The following is a 21,073-nucleotide window of genomic DNA, read 5'->3' as shown; positions in this document are numbered from 1 at the left end:
AACTCCCATACAGTTTCTGGATACAACCAATAGTGTAATGAACATTTGTTTATATGTTTGACTTGTTTTAATATATTATTTTAAAACAAGTGGACTGGGTTGCTGTTTGTTTATTGTTGAAATTTACTGTCCATGAGTCACAGACACCTACTGTAAAGAATCCGGCCTACAAAACCTGAAAGTAGCAATACAGCTTCTAGCTTCCAATTGCAAAGTGTCAACAAAAGCCATTGCACATAACTATTTAAAGCGAAAAATGCTAATGCTTCATCAGAAGAATGTATACTATGTAGAAAATGTTAAATACCATAATCAGCTGAGTTATAACTATATAAGCATAATTTTTTACATCGCAAAAAATATGTACATGCTTGAGGTAAAGAGACAAGGCAGCTCAGCCTTTATTATATTCTGGATTTGCACTGATCTCACAAATGACCCAGATGAATAAGGCAACTACAGATTTTTCACATAACTAATATTTGCAAAGATAATAGAACCTACAAAATAATACTGATATTCATTGGACAAACTAAAAAAAAACAAGCTAAACTATTTATTAGTCTAATCCATCAGCTTTACTTAAATTTTTGATGGCTAGCCTGATCTTCCTCATCATATGAAATGTGATAGTAATTAAGTATACTTAAAGTATACATCTATTTAAAGAACTTTTAAATTTTCCATGTATTATTTCAGTTTTATATACTGATTGCAAAACACAATTCTCCTAACAATCAAAATTACTAATACTGGTAGAAAATAAGTCACTAAATGAGCTTTATGTAATATCTAATTTTTAAAGTTTTGGCATAAAATTCATCAATGTACAGCAGTAGATCATTCTGGAAGTTTGTCTAATGTAGCATTACAGTGCTTTGATAAAACAACTAACTGATTTTTAGTCAATATCTTTATTAAGCTACTTACCCTGTGGACATAGCTCATCTCCGATAGGTACTGCATTCCTGCTGCAATTCCTCGCAACATTCCAACCAACTGAATAACCTGGAACTTCCCATCATTTGCCTAGACACACAGAACAAACATATAATAACAATAATTTTTGCACAACATTGTGCATATCAAATTAATTAATATATCATTGAAGGTAAACTTCAATAATACATTAAGTTCTGATTCGTTTATTTCAAAATATTGATGGTTTATTTATATATATATATATATACTGAATACAAGATTAAACAAGAAAATTTAAATAACTTTTATGAAGACTAAACAAAGATTAATTCTTTCTAGCTTTAAGTTTGTAAAATAAATGACAAAAATAATACTAGAAAAACAACAGCATACTGTTTCTGAAATGTCCTTAATATGATGAAGGCATAGTATGGGGTGGCCAAAAAAAAACAACATAAATCAAATTTAGTGATTCCTTTGTTTCATGTAGAGCACATTTTTCTTCTGCAGTGAACTCAAGTAAATAAACTGCACTGAGCTGAAGTTTGTGGCGATTCACTGTTTTAAGAGTGACTGAAATATTAATCAATGTTACCATTTGCTTCTGTAGGAATATGAATAAACATTAAAGTTGTCATTTCAGAATACCTCTTTCTAGGCCACATTGTATATTAAGCAGGACGTGTGCAAACATTAATCAAGTTTTATACAGTGCAGAATGGTTTATTAAAGTTACTTCTTAGTTTCCTAAACTTAATATTTTAATAAATCTAAAACTTGCTCGTAAAAAAGTATCCAGAGATCCATTCTCCATATACTCGGTGATGATCATAACTGGGTTACTTTTTGTAACAACACCCTGAAGGTAGATAACGTTGGGATGGTCAAACTGTCCCATGATGCTGGCCTCAGTGAGGAAGTCCATTCGAGCCTTGTCAGGAGAGCCTGGTTTAAGGGTTTTGATAGCCACTGTAATCTCAGGTCGGCCTGGGGCTTTAAGCTTACCTTTACACACATCCCCAAACTCACCTGAATGACAGAAAAAGATGTTACTTGTCATACAATATCCTTTACTAAAGTATACCAACCAACAATCTACAAACAGGTTTAGTCATTTTAAGCAGAAACTGTGGTTGTTTTCAATTTTTATAAACTTAAGTAGCCCTACCTCAAAAAGAAAACAATCCATATCACAAACTGAATAAGGTTAATAAGATGTATTTTAAGTACAAAAAAGATATCTTGTATGGTTGTTTGAAAATTAAAATCTCAGTACTAAATGTATGTTGGTTACAGAAAAAAAATCAACAGTTAACTCCTTCTTGACTAGAATACATTATTTTAAATCAATGAAATAAATTACTTATGTTACCTTGACACTGTATACATTTTTGTGTCACTTCTTCATCTATATTTGCTCTTTTTTTTACTTGTATTTTGTCAACATATTTTTCATCAATGTAGAATGTTGAATGCTTGTGACATATATATTATCATTTATTGAAAAAAAATTCATATAACTAGGCTGTAACTCTTTTTAAACTACTACATTTTTTCATTCTACTCTTATTTTACAAAAGTTTTTTATGCAATTTCTCTAGTTGTAATATAAGTATGGTCTCGCACTGATGTAGTGTGTTATACCCTGTTCCATGGGTTTATTATTCTTAACCAGGTTAGTGTAGTTTAAGGCAGCAGATAACACTTTGAAAGTCTAAATATGTCTTTGGCATGTTTTATTGATTTTTTGTTTATTTAGCCTACCTTGTTGCAATGTAGGACTACTGAAGCCGGAGTCTAATTCCAATACTGTTACCATTAAAAGTGAGATACACGCAGCATCTCAAGCTTGAATATAAATTGCATTGAACTCGCTCTTCTTACAAAGAAAGAACCAAATTGCCTTCAACAGAGAGAAAGTAAAAGAGATGGATTTTTGACCAAATTCAGAAAATTAAAAATGTGAAAAGTTATTATATGCTGACTGATATGCTTCCAAGCAAAAGGTAAGGTAATCAGATTAGCTTATTACTGAAAGCCAGGTAAGATCAAACAATTACTTAGACCTAGCATAATAATACAGTAATTAAAACCCCCTTCTCTAAATCCTGGTTACAGACCTCCATATTATACTGTTTCTTTACAGTCAATTAAGAAGAGGTAAAATTTATGTAACAGTTTTTAAGCAATCATGAAGAAATTAGTAGTAGCAATGAGCATGGGACAATTTAAAAATGAATATAACGAATAATTTCAGCATGTTTAAAATTGATAAGATTAAAACAAAAATTTATTTCTGTAAAAATCTAGTTCCATTCTGGTATCTCATTTTTATGAAGATACAAAATGTTTTTACAAATTCTGATTTTCCACCCACAAATAATATAGAAAATGAAACTATAAATGAAATGCTAAGATTTAGAATTATGTTTTGATACAAGACTTATTAACATTTGTTTTGAATAAAGTAATAAAAAAAAGCTAATTACCCTAACTTTGACTTTTGCTCCCTTTCACAAATGTACTTTTATTTTGCGAGTTGAAATATTTAAGCTTCCCACTTGCATAGAGAAAACTTGTTAACACCACGAAACATACTTGTTACCGCATGTTTGTACATGTTTGATTTCTAGCTGAAATTATTGAAAATAGTGAAACCTTGCATTCAGGCAGTGTAATAGATGATCCTGATCCAAGAACATCTGAAGAAAATGCTATGAACCATCAAGTAAATACACAGTGTTTTTTTCTCAATCTATAAAGAGAGCATTTATTTTATATTCCACAATATGTCAACTCTGTTTATTCCATAGCTTAAGCTCAGCCAGAAATAATTTTAACATTGTTTTGCAATACCAAATTTCAGAATGAATCTTCTGTTTAGCAGACTTATTTGATATAGTTCCCAAGTTAACTGACTTCATTTGAATATACCACAGGGTTATCATTTTTATGAATATAAATACAGAAACAGTACTATGCTGCTATTGGGCTGAAAATAATTAGTGTTTTCCTACATCAGATTATGATTTAGCTTACTGAGAATTCATTAAATTATAAACTATTGTAGAGACATCAGGCAGAGAGAACTGACTGATGAGCATGCATTGCTAATTTTGGAAGTGAGGACAAATAACTGATCATAGCTAAAAAACACATCTCAACTCTATACTGAACGAGACTGCAGACAAGTAGTAACTAAAATACAATTATTCGGAATAATATAAGTATTTAAATACTAGACAAATTATTACAGTTACTACCATGAAAGGTTATTAGACATTGCAGCAAACTGTACCACTAATATAACTGCTCTTAAGTGATAAAATCTAGATCAGTGACATACCTCCACCAATTATAGCTTCAATAGTTATGTGAAGGGCATCTATTTCCTTGGCAAATTCCCTTACTGCTTGGTTAGGATCTTCATATGTGTGAGGGTCAATATAGCTTCTTGTTGTTCCACAATGGGTAAAGAGTGGTGTGGTAACTATAGAGTAACCAGTAAAATCATATGAGCATTATTCAGAACAGATGATACTTGTTAGAAATTTTAAGCTATTATCTTTACATTCTTTGTCACATTTCAAGTGTGTTAAAATCTTTGATTAACTGAATTTGAAATGTATTTTAATGTTGATAGAACATCTTAATGAATATAGGGTATCAAATAATTTTAACTTTGCAAAAGCAACTATAAAGCAGAATTTTACCATTACAAAAACATTCTAATAAATCATTATAGCTAAGAATGTTTGAATTTGAATTTTTGTTTCATAAAATGTGACAAACATTATATCTAATCAGTCTTGTACCAAAACAATATATTACAATTTTAACTGATGCTAGTGAAGATCACTATCTCATATACTATGTCAATCTAAACTCAATGACTGTATACTTCATTAACTATTCGTTCGTTTGTTTGTTTTGGATGTCGCGCAAAGCTACACAAGGGCTATCTGCACTAGCCGTCTCTAATTTAGCAGAGGGAAGGCAGCTAGTCATCACCACCCACCGCCAACTCTTGGGCTACTCTTTTACTAACAAATAGTAAGATTGACCATCACATTATAATGCCCCCATGGCTGAAAGGGGAAACATGTTTGGTGGGACGGGGATTCAAACACACTACCCACAGATTGCGAGTCGAGCACCCTAACCATCTGGCCATGCTGGGCCCATTAACTATTCATCATTTGTGAAATATTATGAGTATAGGATACAGAGACTATTTCTCTCTTTCTACACACACACACACACATATTTTCATACATGAAGTAAGGTGTCTCAACTATATTAATATAGTATTTTATGATAATACATGTCTGCAACATCTTAAGTTATTCTAGCAGACCATAGAAGTTCTAGGCTAAAAAGTTGCAGCAAAACTATTGATACATACATTATGAACCCTATGGAAGAACAATTTGGACACACTATCAAATTATTTTAAGAATTATATATTCTACTCTCAAACACTTTCAAAAGAGTAGGATAAACTGTGATAGAAATAGGCATAGAGTTTTGACTGCATAGCCCACAACCAGGGAAAGAAAGAAAATTATTTAAAAAAGCCATAAACACAAGAAGCATATAGAAAAAGGCTGTAAGTACTTACTCAGGGCAGTAGGAACAATAGGAGGATGATCCAAGGAAGGCATTACTGTTAGTTCAGAGTGCATAGAAAAAGATTGCAAAAAATGTAAATAATTTACTTTTAAAAAACATTAGACCCTACTTTTCTGATATAATCTTTTATATAAAAAATAGATATTTCACACTTTAGTATTTTGTTGATAATATAAATTGCTAGTAATTTTTTCTTAATCTACAAAGCTTGTCATAAACTATGAGGAGACAAGTATTAAAAATGAAAGAAAACATTTTCAAAGTGTGACATTATTATTTACAAGACTAAGAAGTAATTTCGAATAAAACCTATGAAAATTACTGCAATGGGAAAACAAAATCTTAAATTCTCACAGTGGTTAATTCATCCAAACTGCAATTGTAACATTACACATGTATAGTTTAGAAATAATATGCTACTGGTGACTACACAAGAACAATCTTAAAACGTTATATTAATATCAGTGATGGCTTGTAAAATAACTCGTACATAGTAAAACCAAGGTTAATGGTATTTACATTTATTTAATCTCTCAGTAAAATCATTCAAACTAGATGTTATCAAATACACGTAATAAAATTATTTAAACAAGTCATTACTAGGAAATATAAATGCATAATAATTTTCAATTAACTCTTCTCATATCACCAGGTGGCAATGCAACATCTTATAAAAGTATTGTTTTAGAGCTTCTACTTTTAATCAGTTTTGAAACAGTATATTGTGTTGATTTAAAATCTACAAATACATAGAACAGATTATAGAATCAAATACCAACCTTTACACTTATTACCTTCCCCATTTCGATACTCTAAAGTGTCGCAGTCACTTGGTTGTTTTTTATTGCATTCCTCTGAACTTCTATAGAAACAAGATACATCAATGGTAAAAATTATCTATTAGCTTATTACTGTGGGAATATTGAAGTCAAACACATGAATTGTCCCTTTGAACACTAGAAGTTCCAGATAAAAACATAATGAGCATAAAACTATACTTACATTTTTAATGGTTATTTGTATTTAAGAATGCAATTTCAAGTATGATAAACAATTAAACAAACATTTTAACATATTATAAGTTAGACTAAAACTTTAAAGCGACACAATCTGTACATGCAAAGATGCACAAGATACTAAAATATACTTCAGTTTCATTCACTTTTGCATTTCTAATATGGTACCTTAACTCTGCTCACAGATATAGCTATTCTCGTTCAGTGCTGCTCTCTATATCCTAAAATTATTTCGCATGCTACAAGCCTTAAGCTCCCACGATCAATGTGATTTAACTGCGTCTCAAGTGCAAATCATCATGCGACAACCCTCCACCAATAGGAGTGAAGTACACCCTCCTGAGGCATGTGAATCCTTCTATTCAATTCTACCAAACTACCACTTCTCCTTTGGCAGTGTTATCATCAAGACGTTTTTTGCTTGAGCTCTCTTCCCATATTTGTTAAACTTCAAATGAAATGGAAATATTTTTCAATGTGTTTTTTACTACTTCACTTTAACAGTTTTAAGTGATCACTGTCCTTTATTGTACTTCACATTTTTTTTGGTTTTCCCCGAAGTTTATGTTTCCACCTCAAACGTGATATAATTTACTTCGTGCACAATTACACATGCATCAGGTAGCTTGTCCCTTTTTTTCTTTAAGAATCCCACTCTGTGACAAGTGGTGCATGTCCAGGTATACTTAAACTAGTCAAATCCACAAAGTAGGGCCATAATGACTTCACAATTATAATTTCCATAGTCACTAAACACACACTGTTGAGATCGGGTGTTCCACAAGAATGCTCATAGATTTTCCTCTCAATATATATGCTACATTAATATGCCCGTTCCGGACCATACTAACACATGGACTTCATAGGTAAAGCAGAAGGGGATAGCTGCCCATCCCTTAGATTGAATAAATCAGGAGTACTCTGCTTTTCAAAATAGGATTTTCATGGTCACCTGTTGCACTGTTTCTTGTATTGATGTTCTTCTGGACTCTCCACTGCATTTTCTACCTCCTTTTTTCTTCCAGTTGAGTATGGGAGTCCTTACCACTTTTCAGGCCTCCTCCTGAATATGATATACAATACAAACAATAATGAATCCATTCAGTTGAAAGTAGGGCGGTGGTGTTCTTCTGATGTTGATGACAAGATGTCCTCCAATTTCATGTTCTATATCTGAACAGGTTTTTATATGAGGTGATGTTGTAGCTTCTGAGTGAGCCATCAAAAATTGCAGTTCACCTTTTCGATTGGGATCCCTCACCCTACCTCCACATGGATGTCGATTTCTGGTGACTGGGTTTTGGATTCCGAGCTGCACCAATCAACATAAGTCTGCACACCTGTAATATGGGTGTCTCTCTTCTCTAACTTAGTTGAACTTGTGTTCACTGCTACTGTGTTGTGGGTCCCAATGAATGAACATGCTGGTTCCTATGGTCTTTCCTCTTGCACTTTCCCTGAAGGATTTTCATATACCAAGGATGTTAATGCGCTGGGGATGGTTCCTGTCTGATTGATTTTGAGTGAGATATTTAATTATACAGGGACATCCTTCTTTTTAGGATTATCCAGATGTTAGATTTCTGGATCGGTATAACATTTTATAATGTACCCTGTAACAGATAGGCTTATGAGACAGACTTTAGCTGTCCAGGTGATGACCAGTTATTTCAAGTCTAATATTATGCTGTCACAAATTAACAACAGCCATAAGAGTCTACTAGTCACTGAACATGCTAGCCAAGGGTAATAAAACACTTATTACAACAGAGAAGGCAAAATGCAACTATTTCAGGAGGATGGAAAAGCATGCTGGTCATTTTGAGCTAAAAAGAAAGAAGAGAAAAGTGTTCTGGGCTCAACATTAACACTAGCTGGATAGCCAAAAAAAAAATGCATTCAGTGTATGTTTATAGTGAATCACAAAGCTATACAATGGACTATTTGTGCTGTGCCCACCACTGGTATCAGAAACAGTTTTTAGCATAAGTCCACAAACATATCATTGTGCCACTGGGAGGCAATGCATTCAGATCAGACTAGTTGCAGATATGACACACCAGTCAGATGGGGCTAGTGACTTAATACTGAGTATCTGTTTTATTTCTGAAGTTTTTGATACACTCATATATTGCTTTTTCATGGTGAAATGAGGATATTACTTTTTCAAACTCAACATTTTCAAATTTTTTATTTCCAAAAATAGAAAAGTAATTTAACAACATCAGTAAATTCTTTCTCTGTACATTGACATTGGTACACTGCTCAGTATGTTGATTCAAAGACTACAACTGTGGTATTAGATTAAATGTTTTGCAGTAATCATTACAATATTTAGATTGTGAACATTTTATTGGTTATATAGATATATCTGTAGCTGACAATTCTTGAAATATAATAGTGCAAATATTATATCATAGTTTGAATTTTATAACATGATCAGGTTAAGGCCTCAACTATCTAAGTGAAAATAGTTCAATTACATTTTCAATATCTTACTTGTTTTTACTTTTCGTTGTAATCATTATACATTGTGTTGTTTTAAAGATGTGTCAGCTACAATTACACCTTTAACATTTAAAGGGATTTTGCATTGCATGGTTGTCTATAATTATAACACCTGCTAAACTGTACCAAAATGTTGAAACTAACAATAAAGGTTGACTGTTGTGTTTTATTTATCTATTGGAAATTTGTTGTAACTTAACTTTTTAATGACTACCATGGAAACAATAACATATGTAGTCTAGTTCCACAAAACTTCCAAATTAAGTTTTGAAAGTAAACATAAAGTAACAAATCTTCATGTTTTGTGTACATATTCTTTTAATAGAAAAACATTTTTGTGTGATTAGTCCTGGGCTAGTTACCTATTAAAAGTTAACTTGGAGCTCTGACAATATGATGATAATACTTAATACATGATCCACATAAATACTCTATATGCAAGAAAACATCAACCACCGTACAAAGCTACTAAATTTTATGTAAAGTATCTAATTAGCATATTTTATTGAGTTTTCATTTCCTTTTTTTACTTAGTAGACATAAAGCAAGCATACTTAATAATTCTAACAAACACTTCTCTCATGTTAGCTTACTTCATTCAGAGCAATCTTTGGATGCTAACAATGATACATAAAGTTTTATGTTTCATATTGGTAATTTACATACTGTATACCATTTTGGTGCTTTTAACGATGATAATCTGCACATCAGTTCCTGTCTGATCTACATTTCAAATAATCCTTTATGTAAAAATAATCACATATATTTTTGGACTCCAACTCCACCAGCTGTTTCCAAAACAAGCAATTTTAAATTACATAGATAAAGCTAAGGTATATGTACTAAAACTGTTAAAAATGATATACTGTTTTGTGACCAAAATTTGTAGTTTTGTTTTGGGGGACGTACCTATAGAGCTCACTTAGTATACTATCTCACCCATTTATTTTGGTATCTAATGCTAAAAGTTTGATACAAATACATTATACTCAGAATTGGCAGTTTGCAACGTAGTACATTTTCATAAATATTCTAGCAATCAACATATTCCCATATGATGAGATATTTTTCTTACCTTCTGATGTAGAGAATGATCATAACGATGACAACAACAATAAGAACAACCACAGCAACAGTTGCACCAGCAATGATTCGAACTTGAACTTTATCTTCATTTTCTACATAAGCTAATTAAAAATGAGATGAAAAGTTAATATCAATTTTCATGTGTTGAGAAGCAAACAAACACATATAACCAGAATGGAATAAACGATAAAATATATATATATATCTAACACAAAATTAGCATTTGTAGTTCAACATTTATTAAATGCTCATTCAAATTAAAATTTTCAGAAACATTAATCTTTCAAAAGTAAATATGCTAATGCTTCTATATTTTTAATGAAGTATGTGAACCAGTATTCAGAATAGTGCATTATACCAAATAATTATATTTTTAATGAAGTATGTGAACCAGTATTCAGAATAGTGCATTATACCAAATAATTATATTTTTAATTATTATTTCTTAGATTTTCCAATAACAGCCACAAAACCAATTTAGCATATTAGAATTATGATAGTTTGGTTATTAGGCAAATAATCAAATACAAGCTATGCATTTCACCCAAATGATAAGATTAAATGGACTGGTTTCAAGTTTCAGTATCAACATCTTACAACACATAACCCATGGTAGTTCTATGCTCTGCATTTGTCTTTCATCTGAACATTTCTTACCAATACAATATATTGGTTGGGTATCACACAAAGCATTTTGGAAACTAAAAACAAACAAGCCACTCTTATATGGCCAAATAAAATAGATAATTTGCTTGTTGTTAAGCACAAAGTTACAAAATGAGCTTCTTGCCGTGCCCACCATGAGTATTGAAACTTTATTTTTAGTGTTACAAGCCTAGATTTATCGCTGAGCCACAGAAGGCCTAATTAGAAGCATTTTCAGAATATGACACCATATCACTCATACCATAATTTGTTGAGATTACAATTACTAGCAAGATAACTTTAATTATAACCCATATAAAACACAATGGCACACACATTTTCATGCAATAGTCTAGAGTATTAAAATTATAATATATTAATTAAGCCACATACCAGTACTGTCAACAATAGTCTGATCAGTTGATTTAAAAATGGTCTTACTGAATTCTCCCCACCCATGGGTTGTCTTGGCTCTGACCTAGAATATTTCAGTTTAATATTACCATATGTACAAGAAAATATTTTAACTGCAACTGAAGATAGATACAATTCCTATGACTTGAGTGTAACCTTTTACTACAAAACCTGAACATAAAATTATTTATTTGCCATTTATCAATACTTAGTGGTATTCCATTCAGAATTGCATAAACTGATATCATAAACACTTACAATGACATACCAATCTCCATATTAAATTTGATGGTCATCCTCTGTTAGTTGTAAAATAACAGTTGTGCTGTTTTTTTTAACAACTCTGACAAAGCATGTTATTACAAAGCCTGTGATCTATACACAGTAGGGTCAAAAGTTATTTATTACCTGGAATCCATATTCTATTCTTTGTTTTAAATTAGTGAACTCAGTCTTTTTTTCCTTTGTCAAGATGGCAGATGAATTTTTTATATTGCCTCGAGGGAAGTATCGCACCTCATACATTTCTATGACTGTGAGAGGATCTTCTGGAGGATCCCAAGCCAACACAATTTCAGAACTTTTAGCTGACAGGATTCGCACATTGGTTACAACAGATGGCACTGCAGTGGAAATCAAGAACAATTAAAAAAAACTCACTCAATACATTTGTTTAATATTTTAAACAATAAAATGATATAATATTCTGAAAATGCAAGAAGTGACTCATGAAGAATGTTTTGCACTTATTAGTTCCAGAGTTATTGGTAGAAACTTTCTGTATATGGGAGGTGCAGAAGAAGCTAAGACACATTTTGGAGTAGCATCAGCCCCAGAACCCCCACCACCATCACTGCTCCTGCTTACCTTCTCTTAAGAAGTTGAGGATTTTACAAGATTATATGTGGGACTGATAGCATAAAGGCCTCCGACTACTCTAGGTCATATTTTGAATATGAGAAGATACAGGTTTAAGATTTGAAAGAAACATGCTAGGTTCCAGTTAAAACAGTTTTATTTTTATTATAAGGTGATTGACTTTTGAAATGAGTTGTTATTCAACACTTTGCAGGAGTTAACAGAGGAAATTAACAATTTCCTGAAAAATGGAGAGTGGGTTTAAATTTTTACCTTTCTCAAGAAGCTAAAGTGTTTATTGGTGTGCAAGGACAGTCTTGAGGGACTATATGATCCCTTACTGTGTGTACTATGCATTATTGGGAAAGATTATCAATGTAACATTTGCACTTTATTTTTAAGTGAAAGGAAAAACAGAATTATGATGTAAAAGAAATGTGCTGATAAATCAGCTTTCATGAAGAGCTACTTCTTCTGACAGACTAAACTGACTAATGCCTTCTGTTGGCCTATAAACTGAAGTGGGTTGACTGTAATTAAAAGTAAAGTCTAATTTCAAAACGAATTGTACACGGTTTTATAACAATTAATAATTATTACTTATTTGTACCTTACCTCTTAATGATGCATTTTTGAGTAATCAAATTTAAATATTTGTTAGTTTCCAGGTTGATGTTATTTCAACTTTCACTAAAGTGATTAGTTTATTGAATGAGTGTCTGTGGGGGAAATTTATACTGGTGAACACTTACTTCATGAATTACTCTAATGTAAGTCATTTTACTGTATCCTGTTTTTGGCAATGAATTAATGATAATTATATTTTTACAAGTATTTATACATTTTAAGTTTATTATATGGTCTAGTCATTTCCTATATTAAGCATGAAGTTTTAAGTTAAGTTACTGTGGTGTGAAATTAACTGTACTAAATTTTAATCCTACCCGATCATACGGGTTGAGCACAGTTCCTTGTAATATAGGTAACCTATTACTCGTTTTTAACTTCACTCGAATATACTAATTATTATACTTGGATGAAAATATGTTAGACCTGTTTTCAAAGTATTTAATTTCAAAAATTCCCAATAGGTGACACTACAATACGTTCCTTTTAGAGTATCTGAATAGTTTCGAAATAAGAGCATATTTTTTACTGTCAGAAAAAAGCTCAAGGATAATAAGAAAGGAGTAAAGGTTTATTGCAGTGTTATTGATTTAATCTTATATCTAATAGTTATATCCTACACTATGCATATGTGATAACATTAATATTTTATGGGTTAGGAGGTAAATAATACAAAGGCGCATAATTTTCAGGTACTGTTCTGTTTCAGTTTGAAGTTAAGCACAAAACAACACAATGGGCTATTTGTGCTCTGCCCACCACGGGTATCGAAATCCGGTTTGTAGCGTGGTAAGTCCGCGGACATACCGCTGGGCACTGAGGGGCGTTCTGTTTCGGTTTTTCAAGTAAAGGTCAGTGCTATAAGCTGATTGAGGATAAAGGGATACTCCACCAAATGTTTTTAGTATGTCAAGAAGTTTTACCTAACGTACTTTACCATTAAAATATTAATACCTATAACTGTAAACAAATTATTTCTAAAAATTAATAATAATAATTAATATTATACTCATCGTTTGGAACAAATAACTGAAAAATAAACTCACCTGAGGCCTCAGTCGTAACCGTTACGTCTACATAGTGGGTGTCACTAAAACTCGATACACCATTTTCTGCATATATCAGGAATTTGTACGTTGTTACGGGGTTTAGCCCTGAAATTGTGATTTTTGTATCGTTGAATTCTTGTTGAGCTGGAACATAAGAAACAGCATTGCCACAGGCATCACACACTACCCTATAGTTTGTATCTGTTCGTCCACCAAGGAGTTTCGGAGCCTGCCAGGATAATATGACAGTAGACTGGTCTACGAAATTAACGGTCAGATTTTGAGGCGCAGAAGGCGGTTCTATAAGAAAGAAGTTTTAGATAAAAACTGAAGTTGTAATTTTTCAATTGTTGTTTTGCGTGGTAGATTTTGGTTCTTAACCATATTTTTAATGGGGAAAAAATTTCGTTAGATATTTTACAAGACAATGTCAGAACACTTTTTATTAACTCTTAAGATCATTCCGCATGTGATGATATCTAAATACTACCACAGGAAATATTTATACAACTTCATTGGGCTAATAGTATATTTATTGGTTACACGTTATTTGTGATGTAGTTTTATCTTTAAAGATATTCGACTTTTTTTAGACGTATGCACGGAAATTAATAATTATACACAAAATACACACCATAAAACTATTAGTTACATGTATCATAAATACTCACGAGTACATGACAAGTGTTTAGGATCTTTCGATGCTCTGTAATAATTTTCCTCACAGTGACATTCAATTGATCCTTTATAGGGAGCGCTGCTGTGTGGTGGACAAGGAGTGCACTTCTCGTCTCCGACTGTGGACTTGAAAGTTTCTTTTGGACATACTAAGAAAACAATATATATATATATATACACACACACACACACACACGAAATAGCGCATCGAGTTTTTGCACTAGCTGATTATTGAACATAATAGAACATTACACATGCTTATTAATACATTTTTAATTAAATCAATATATACGTAAAGACATCGAAAAACAAAACCTTGCTAATCTTTCAGTGACATAAAGTTAATCCAACAATCTTTCCATGCTCAGAAAGGTTACCTTTACTACAAAGTCTTTTTTTTTATATTGACGTTACAGTACATTTTGATGATTCATTCCCGATATGAAATCCATAAAAATCTTTACGGTATTGACAATGAAAAATCTTTCACATTCTACTGAAAACTTCAATCGACCGTAAAAAAATATCCATTTCGGTAGATTGAGCTTAATAGAGTAATATAGTGTTAACGAAGAGTAATGTTTATAATATAAATGAGAGAGAGATTGTTTATTTGGTTATAAACACAAAACTACACAATGGGCCATTTCAGCTGTGCCTACCACAAGAATCAAACTTTGAATTTTCAAGTTATAATTCCTTAAAATTACCACATAGCTACCGGGGCAAAACATCAAAGTTTAGATGTAAATCCTTACTAGAAATGAAAAATTTTACTTAATAAATATTTAGATTGAGAAAAACAAAAAAAGGTCATCCAAAGTATGTATAAATGAATAACTATTATTACAGCCAGAACGTTGTCAGAAACTAAAAGTCTAGAATTTCATTCATCTTATAAATCTTGCAATTATTTTATCAATCATGAGTGATGCCTCTTTTTAAAAATATAACAGGGATTACACTGATAAAACGTTTAAAATCGTCTCATCTGATATCTAAAATATATAAATAAAATAGTTTATCTTCTCCATCAGTTTCTGTCCAGAGCTCGATGATACACACGCACCAATAGTGGCTTATACATACATAGCCTCTTAAAAAATGTTTCACAAAGTTCTAAAAATACAACATGCAAAATCGAAGGAAAACTATCTTTAATCTAGCATGCAAACGCACAAAAGCTTTTACAACTTAAACTACACTTTTCTACACCTCCCAAAATTGGGATCTAAGGCCAGTAAACCTTAAAGCCACAATTTTCGCGTGACTTGATCGTATAAGATTTAGTTCTACTTGTATGATTGATGGGCATTTAAAATTATTTCAAGTTAATTTATTCCAGCCAACACAAAACAAGAATAATTAATCAGGGTATCCAAAAACGAAAATTTGAATTTTTCTCTCACCCATCTATCTTTTTAATCTGTTTGTTTGCCCGTCAGTCTATTTAATTGCCATTTGATCTTATTCGAAACAGATATACAGTTGCATTTGTTTAACGAACCTTGTCTATGATTGGTGAACATAACATCATTCTCTTTAAGGAAGAACAAATTTTTTCAACTTCTAGTTAAATATACAGTCAATATTTTAAAGCAATATCAACTGTTTCTTTACAACAAATGCATCTCCTTTTGTTTGAGTAGCGAATCAAGAGTGCAGTGGTTCAGGGAGCCAACCACCTCATTCCACCCCTCCTCTTTTCATTCTCTTTCTTGGTTTCGTGGTATTAGTGGAGAGAGAATAACTAACAGTCTTTCTAGATAAAAGATATTTGCATTTGAATCAGAGTTCGGACCTGTTCCAGTCTGCACATCTAGAAAAACGTCTTTTGGCAGATGCATCACTGGTAAGATAATAGAAGCTCTCCTAATAGGAATTTCTCAGCCCGTAACCATTTCTCACGCCGGAACTCAGGAAACCTTGTTCATCAATCTTCCTATTCGAGGATCAACGTGTTCACGAGTTGCTATGGGAACCATGACGCGAACACATAGTAAAAATTGAACAACAGATGGAAAAACCTTATTTTAATCAGGAAAGATTTGGAGAATAAACGCTCGGTATACATCATACATTAGAAGATATACTACGAACATTATAGGACTTGTAAAAAATACACAGAAAAATGTATACAAACTTGTACAATTTTAAGTGTGCTGTAATTATTTATTTTTCATGTATAAATATACATAAAAGTTATTCTTATAAACAGAATCACAGATAATAAATACCGAATATGCTGTGATATATCACTTAAACGAAACAAATGCATACAATGAAGGGCACGTTAGTAACGTGGCATCTGCTCAAAACGTCGCAGAAAATATAGTAAAAAACGTTTTCATTTAGACTGTCAATTTATTCTTTAGCATTTATCCAAGTAAGAGGCGTAAATTACTCATTAGAAAAACATAGAATTCAACACCCATTAAATCAACGCCACAAACCAAGTCCTACGAAATATTTAAAACACAAATAACTCGAATTATATCAACATAAATAAAACTAAATTAGGTTATCAACAGATGCCATATTAGCAACGTAGATGAATCTTACTTTGGCATAAAAATCCAAGAAACAACGGATTGATCACTTCAATAATAAATTAATTCTGTTGTATTCACGATAGAGCTACTAAGGTTATCTGCCGCCGTCCCTAATTTTAAATTACTTAACCAGTGATTGGGAAGGCAGCTAGCCAGCAGTACTCTACCATTATAATCATCATCCACGTTAAGGGACTGGCTGCTACTCTTATAACGCACCCACAGCTTAAAGTGCGGGGAATATTTTGTGGTATCGCATGGACTCGAATCCGTCTCGCCAGCTCCGAAATCCAGAATTCTACTACAGGACCAACCTCCGCTCTGAAGATGAACCACACGTTAAGTGTAACCTAAATATTCACTGAAAATATTAACGAACAAACTTTGCACATTACTGGTAGAATGAGAGAACAAAAAATAACTTCAACCACAGGATCAACCCGTGCCCTTCAATAATAAATATAACGCATATAAATTCAGCATTCTAGGAGAAACAGGTTATCAAATCAAATAAAACAGAGCAATTATAGTGGTATTAGACCAATATCGACCAATTAACAGCCAGGCACTAGAAATTTCAGAGTTTAAGAAGAAAAATGAAAAATAATTCTAATATCAAATAGCAATATAAAGTTCTTATAAGTAACTATTTACTAGATAATAGGTTTTTACCTTTAAATATATTATTAAAGAAACAAATTACATGAAATACACAAATATCTAATTTTCATTGCTGAATAGTATTAATTTTATTATAATGTACACACAAAATATATAAATAAAAAGCAAACATGTTTCGTATTTGACCTTTTCTTTCACTTATTAAGTTTACTTTTAGTGAACTGAGAAAGACAAAGGAAATGTTTACACTATTCTGAAAGATCTGAAGGAAACACAAAGTGTTCGTTTCTTGGTAAAACAAAACATTCTTTTGTATGATTTTTTTAAGACCTAGTTTGCCAGTATAACTTAATGAGTGTCATCTTCAATAAAAGACAGCGTGCTACTGTTATATATGTCTCTTAATGTCTGTTTTGCTTTAAAACTTTACAATGAAAGGAAGACAGCGATTAATGGCATTGTTAGTCTAAGAAAGGAAATAAAAAAAAAGACTGTTAAGTACTTTTAGTATTGCTTTTAAAACAATTTTTATATGCTGCTATTGAGAGAGAGACGTATGTTATAGCTTTTCGTTGTTTTTTAATCAAATATCGTCTGTTTTCACTGATGGAAATTCGAAATTTAACTGTAAACAACTCGTGAGATGTTATAAAATTTTTCAAAATTTTAAGTTCTGAAAACAGTATAAAACACATGATGTAAACACAATTTCATCAGTTAGCTAAACTTTAGTTTTACCTTGACTACAACACAGAAGAAAAAATGGTTTTAAATACCTGCGCGGAAGCAAAATATTTACAGTCTTTCATGCTTGTGTATTGAAGAACAAAATATACTTAATATTTTATTAACCAAGATTGACATGTCCGTAACTACGAGGTATATGTGTATTGTAACACAAAACAGTAATTTCTGAAGGATATGTTCGAACATATCATCATAAACACTATACAATCCTACCAGATTAGTGTAAGCATCAAACACGTGTTTTATTATTACTTATCTTTAACCTACTATCTGTGAAATCGCCCTAATTTTAAACAATGCCAAATAAATATAAACTGTACCTATTATTTATGCAAAGCCCTCCAGTAGCACAGCGGTATGTCTGCGGACTTACAAAGCTAGAAACCGGGTTTCGATACCCGTGGTGGGCAGAGCACAGAAAGCCCATTGTGTAGCTTTATGCATAATTACAAACAAACAAACATTTATGCAAAGTAACAACGATTCTCATATTCAGCACACAAAAAGGGAGTTTATAATCGGGGTTTCTTCTCTCCTTTCCCTCACTCCCCCCAAAAAACACCAACAACAAAATACAATGTGATCATTTTATAAACGTTACAAAGCAAGGAATGATTTAGAAAACCAGCTCTTAACGAATCAAACCATGAAAATATTTAAAGCTTTCCATATTTCTGCTGTATCTGAACACTGGTAGGTAAAAAATAAAGTTTTATTCCTTATAAGATTTGTTTGCGAACTTACTACTATTACAATCCTTTCATGTCAAATTACACTTCTGCTTATGTCAGCAGAACTTCATATATCGCAGTGTTATAATGCTTGGGTTATCACTATTCCGTTCACTTGAGTCCCTTAAAAATGAAAGCTATAAATTAAAAAGTTTATATATTTCTGTTTTTGATAACTGTAGAAAGAAAATATAATGTGCACACATCGAATACGCGGACCCAGCGCAAGTGATAGTTTATGTATTTATATATAGGCTTAAGCTGTGTTATATATATATTTTACATGTTTTACAGTAATTCTTGTACGCTGAATCCGAAAATGATATCCATTTTTCTTCATCACGCACACATTTTTTTTCACAAAACGTCATAATGCACACGTAGTTTTGAGACTAAAGATGTAGACTCCACAAAAAGAAAAATCAAGATGAATGAGGATGCATATTCGTTTGACATCATTGTTCTTCCCTTTTCTTCAGTTTGTTTGTATTTTTGTTAACAAACATAAAAATAAAAATGTTCATGTTGTAAAAGAAATAACAACTTGATCTAAGTAAGAGTTTTTCTTCCCAATTTGTAAAAAAAATCATTACATGATAGAAAAAATAATATTATTTTCGAAATTTGTAGCTGAATTATGGAAAATCCGTCTCTAAAACCAAAACAACTTTTATGAAGTTTAAATTCGCAGACCTATGTAATTTGAGAAGTTGACCCAGTGTGTATAGCTTTAGAAACCCAGACTGGGTAGACAGCAAGAGTTGGTGTTCAGCAATAAATCTGTGGAACGATGTGATAAAGTGTATTATAAAGTTTTAGTGAGAACAGTGGGTAAGAACCATAGGGCAATGAGAATTAACATTGGATTGAGGCTTATTAGGTTTGAGGAAAAATAAAATAATTTAATTTTTCCAGGAATCAGGTAAAATCCAAAATGAAGAAAGGTACAAAATGTTGCAAGCAGAAAAAGGAAATTAATGGGAGCATGCTGAAGATGACAATATGGAATCCTATCTGTGCCTGGGGTAGTGTTGTGCCTAACTTCCAGAAACAGCTGGAGATTCTGGAGTGTGATGAGTGCATTCATATAATATCATCTAGAACATGTGCTGCACTGGGGATAAGTTCAAGAAGGTTATGATCAGTTAGTTCAAAAATATATATTGTATTTTTGAAGTCGAGAAGATACTCTTTCAGAGCTATAAAGTTAGTTTCGTGGAATAAAGCAAAAACAAGTAAGAGAGTAGGCACAGCACCATCAACGAGAATTTGTTCCAGTACTGCGAAGGATTTGAAAAAGTATCAATCCTGGCTACATACCTGGTGCCATTGCCGCCTCTTTACTGTTCATACAAAAGTATGGGCAGTACATTGGGCACCTATATAGTGAAATAAAAGAGATGGGCCGTGCAGCGATGATAGTCTTGAAGGAATGACGAGAACAGACGAAAGAGATTCAGTGCTTGGCGAGGTAAATCTAGTTTATATGGTGTATAGTGATAAGCTGGAATGTGTAAAAAACTGGTAGAAGTGAGAGCATTTGAAAGAATGGTTGCCAGTGAGTTAGCGTGATCAATAAAGGAAATATTCACATTAACATAGGTGATATCTCTTTCATCGTGAAGCCAATAAGAAGGCCAATTGGCACTACTGTAGTACAAAAGTATCATATTTGTGAAAGGATGGTCATAGACTACCCTGGTCGTTAGTTGAATCTTCATGGGAAGATGATTAGTGGCCACTGGATCACACATGATGAGAGAGAAAGAGCGAAAAGAAGTTAGATTTACTGAAGCTATAAAAACATCTGGTGAAGAATTTGATTACAGACAGCTTGGAGAAGAAAGGCGCAAGATAGACCTTCTGCAAAGTAGATTAAAACTCGGTAAATCTGAGGAAGTTCAGTTATGATAGCTGGGAGGATTGTTTGTTTTTGAATTTCGCGCAAAGCTACACGAGGGCTATCTGCGCTAGCCGTCCCTAATTTA

General features: G+C 32.2%; 1 protein-coding gene across 1 annotated transcript in view; it reads right to left on the bottom strand.

Moving 5' to 3' along the window:
• Window positions 1-21,073, bottom strand: part of LOC106456901 (ephrin type-B receptor 1-B-like) — a 196,190-nt gene that overhangs the window by 6,588 nt on the left and 168,529 nt on the right. The window contains exons 4-13 of the mRNA XM_022382689.1: window positions 14,428-14,583; window positions 13,754-14,056; window positions 11,631-11,845; window positions 11,202-11,286; window positions 10,153-10,264; window positions 6,333-6,415; window positions 5,543-5,587; window positions 4,268-4,411; window positions 1,703-1,950; window positions 931-1,029 (exon numbers count right to left, since the gene is read on the bottom strand). Coding sequence (XP_022238397.1) covers window positions 931-1,029; window positions 1,703-1,950; window positions 4,268-4,411; window positions 5,543-5,587; window positions 6,333-6,415; window positions 10,153-10,264; window positions 11,202-11,286; window positions 11,631-11,845; window positions 13,754-14,056; window positions 14,428-14,583 — 1,490 coding nt within the window. The remainder of the gene's footprint in view (window positions 1-930; window positions 1,030-1,702; window positions 1,951-4,267; window positions 4,412-5,542; window positions 5,588-6,332; window positions 6,416-10,152; window positions 10,265-11,201; window positions 11,287-11,630; window positions 11,846-13,753; window positions 14,057-14,427; window positions 14,584-21,073) is intronic.

Source organism: Limulus polyphemus, unplaced genomic scaffold, assembly GCF_000517525.1.
Source record: "Limulus polyphemus unplaced genomic scaffold, Limulus_polyphemus-2.1.2 Scaffold270, whole genome shotgun sequence".
NCBI lineage: Eukaryota > Metazoa > Arthropoda > Merostomata > Xiphosura > Limulidae > Limulus > Limulus polyphemus.
Note: the sequence above shows the minus strand (reverse complement) of the source record. Positions and strands in the feature narration are given on the sequence as shown.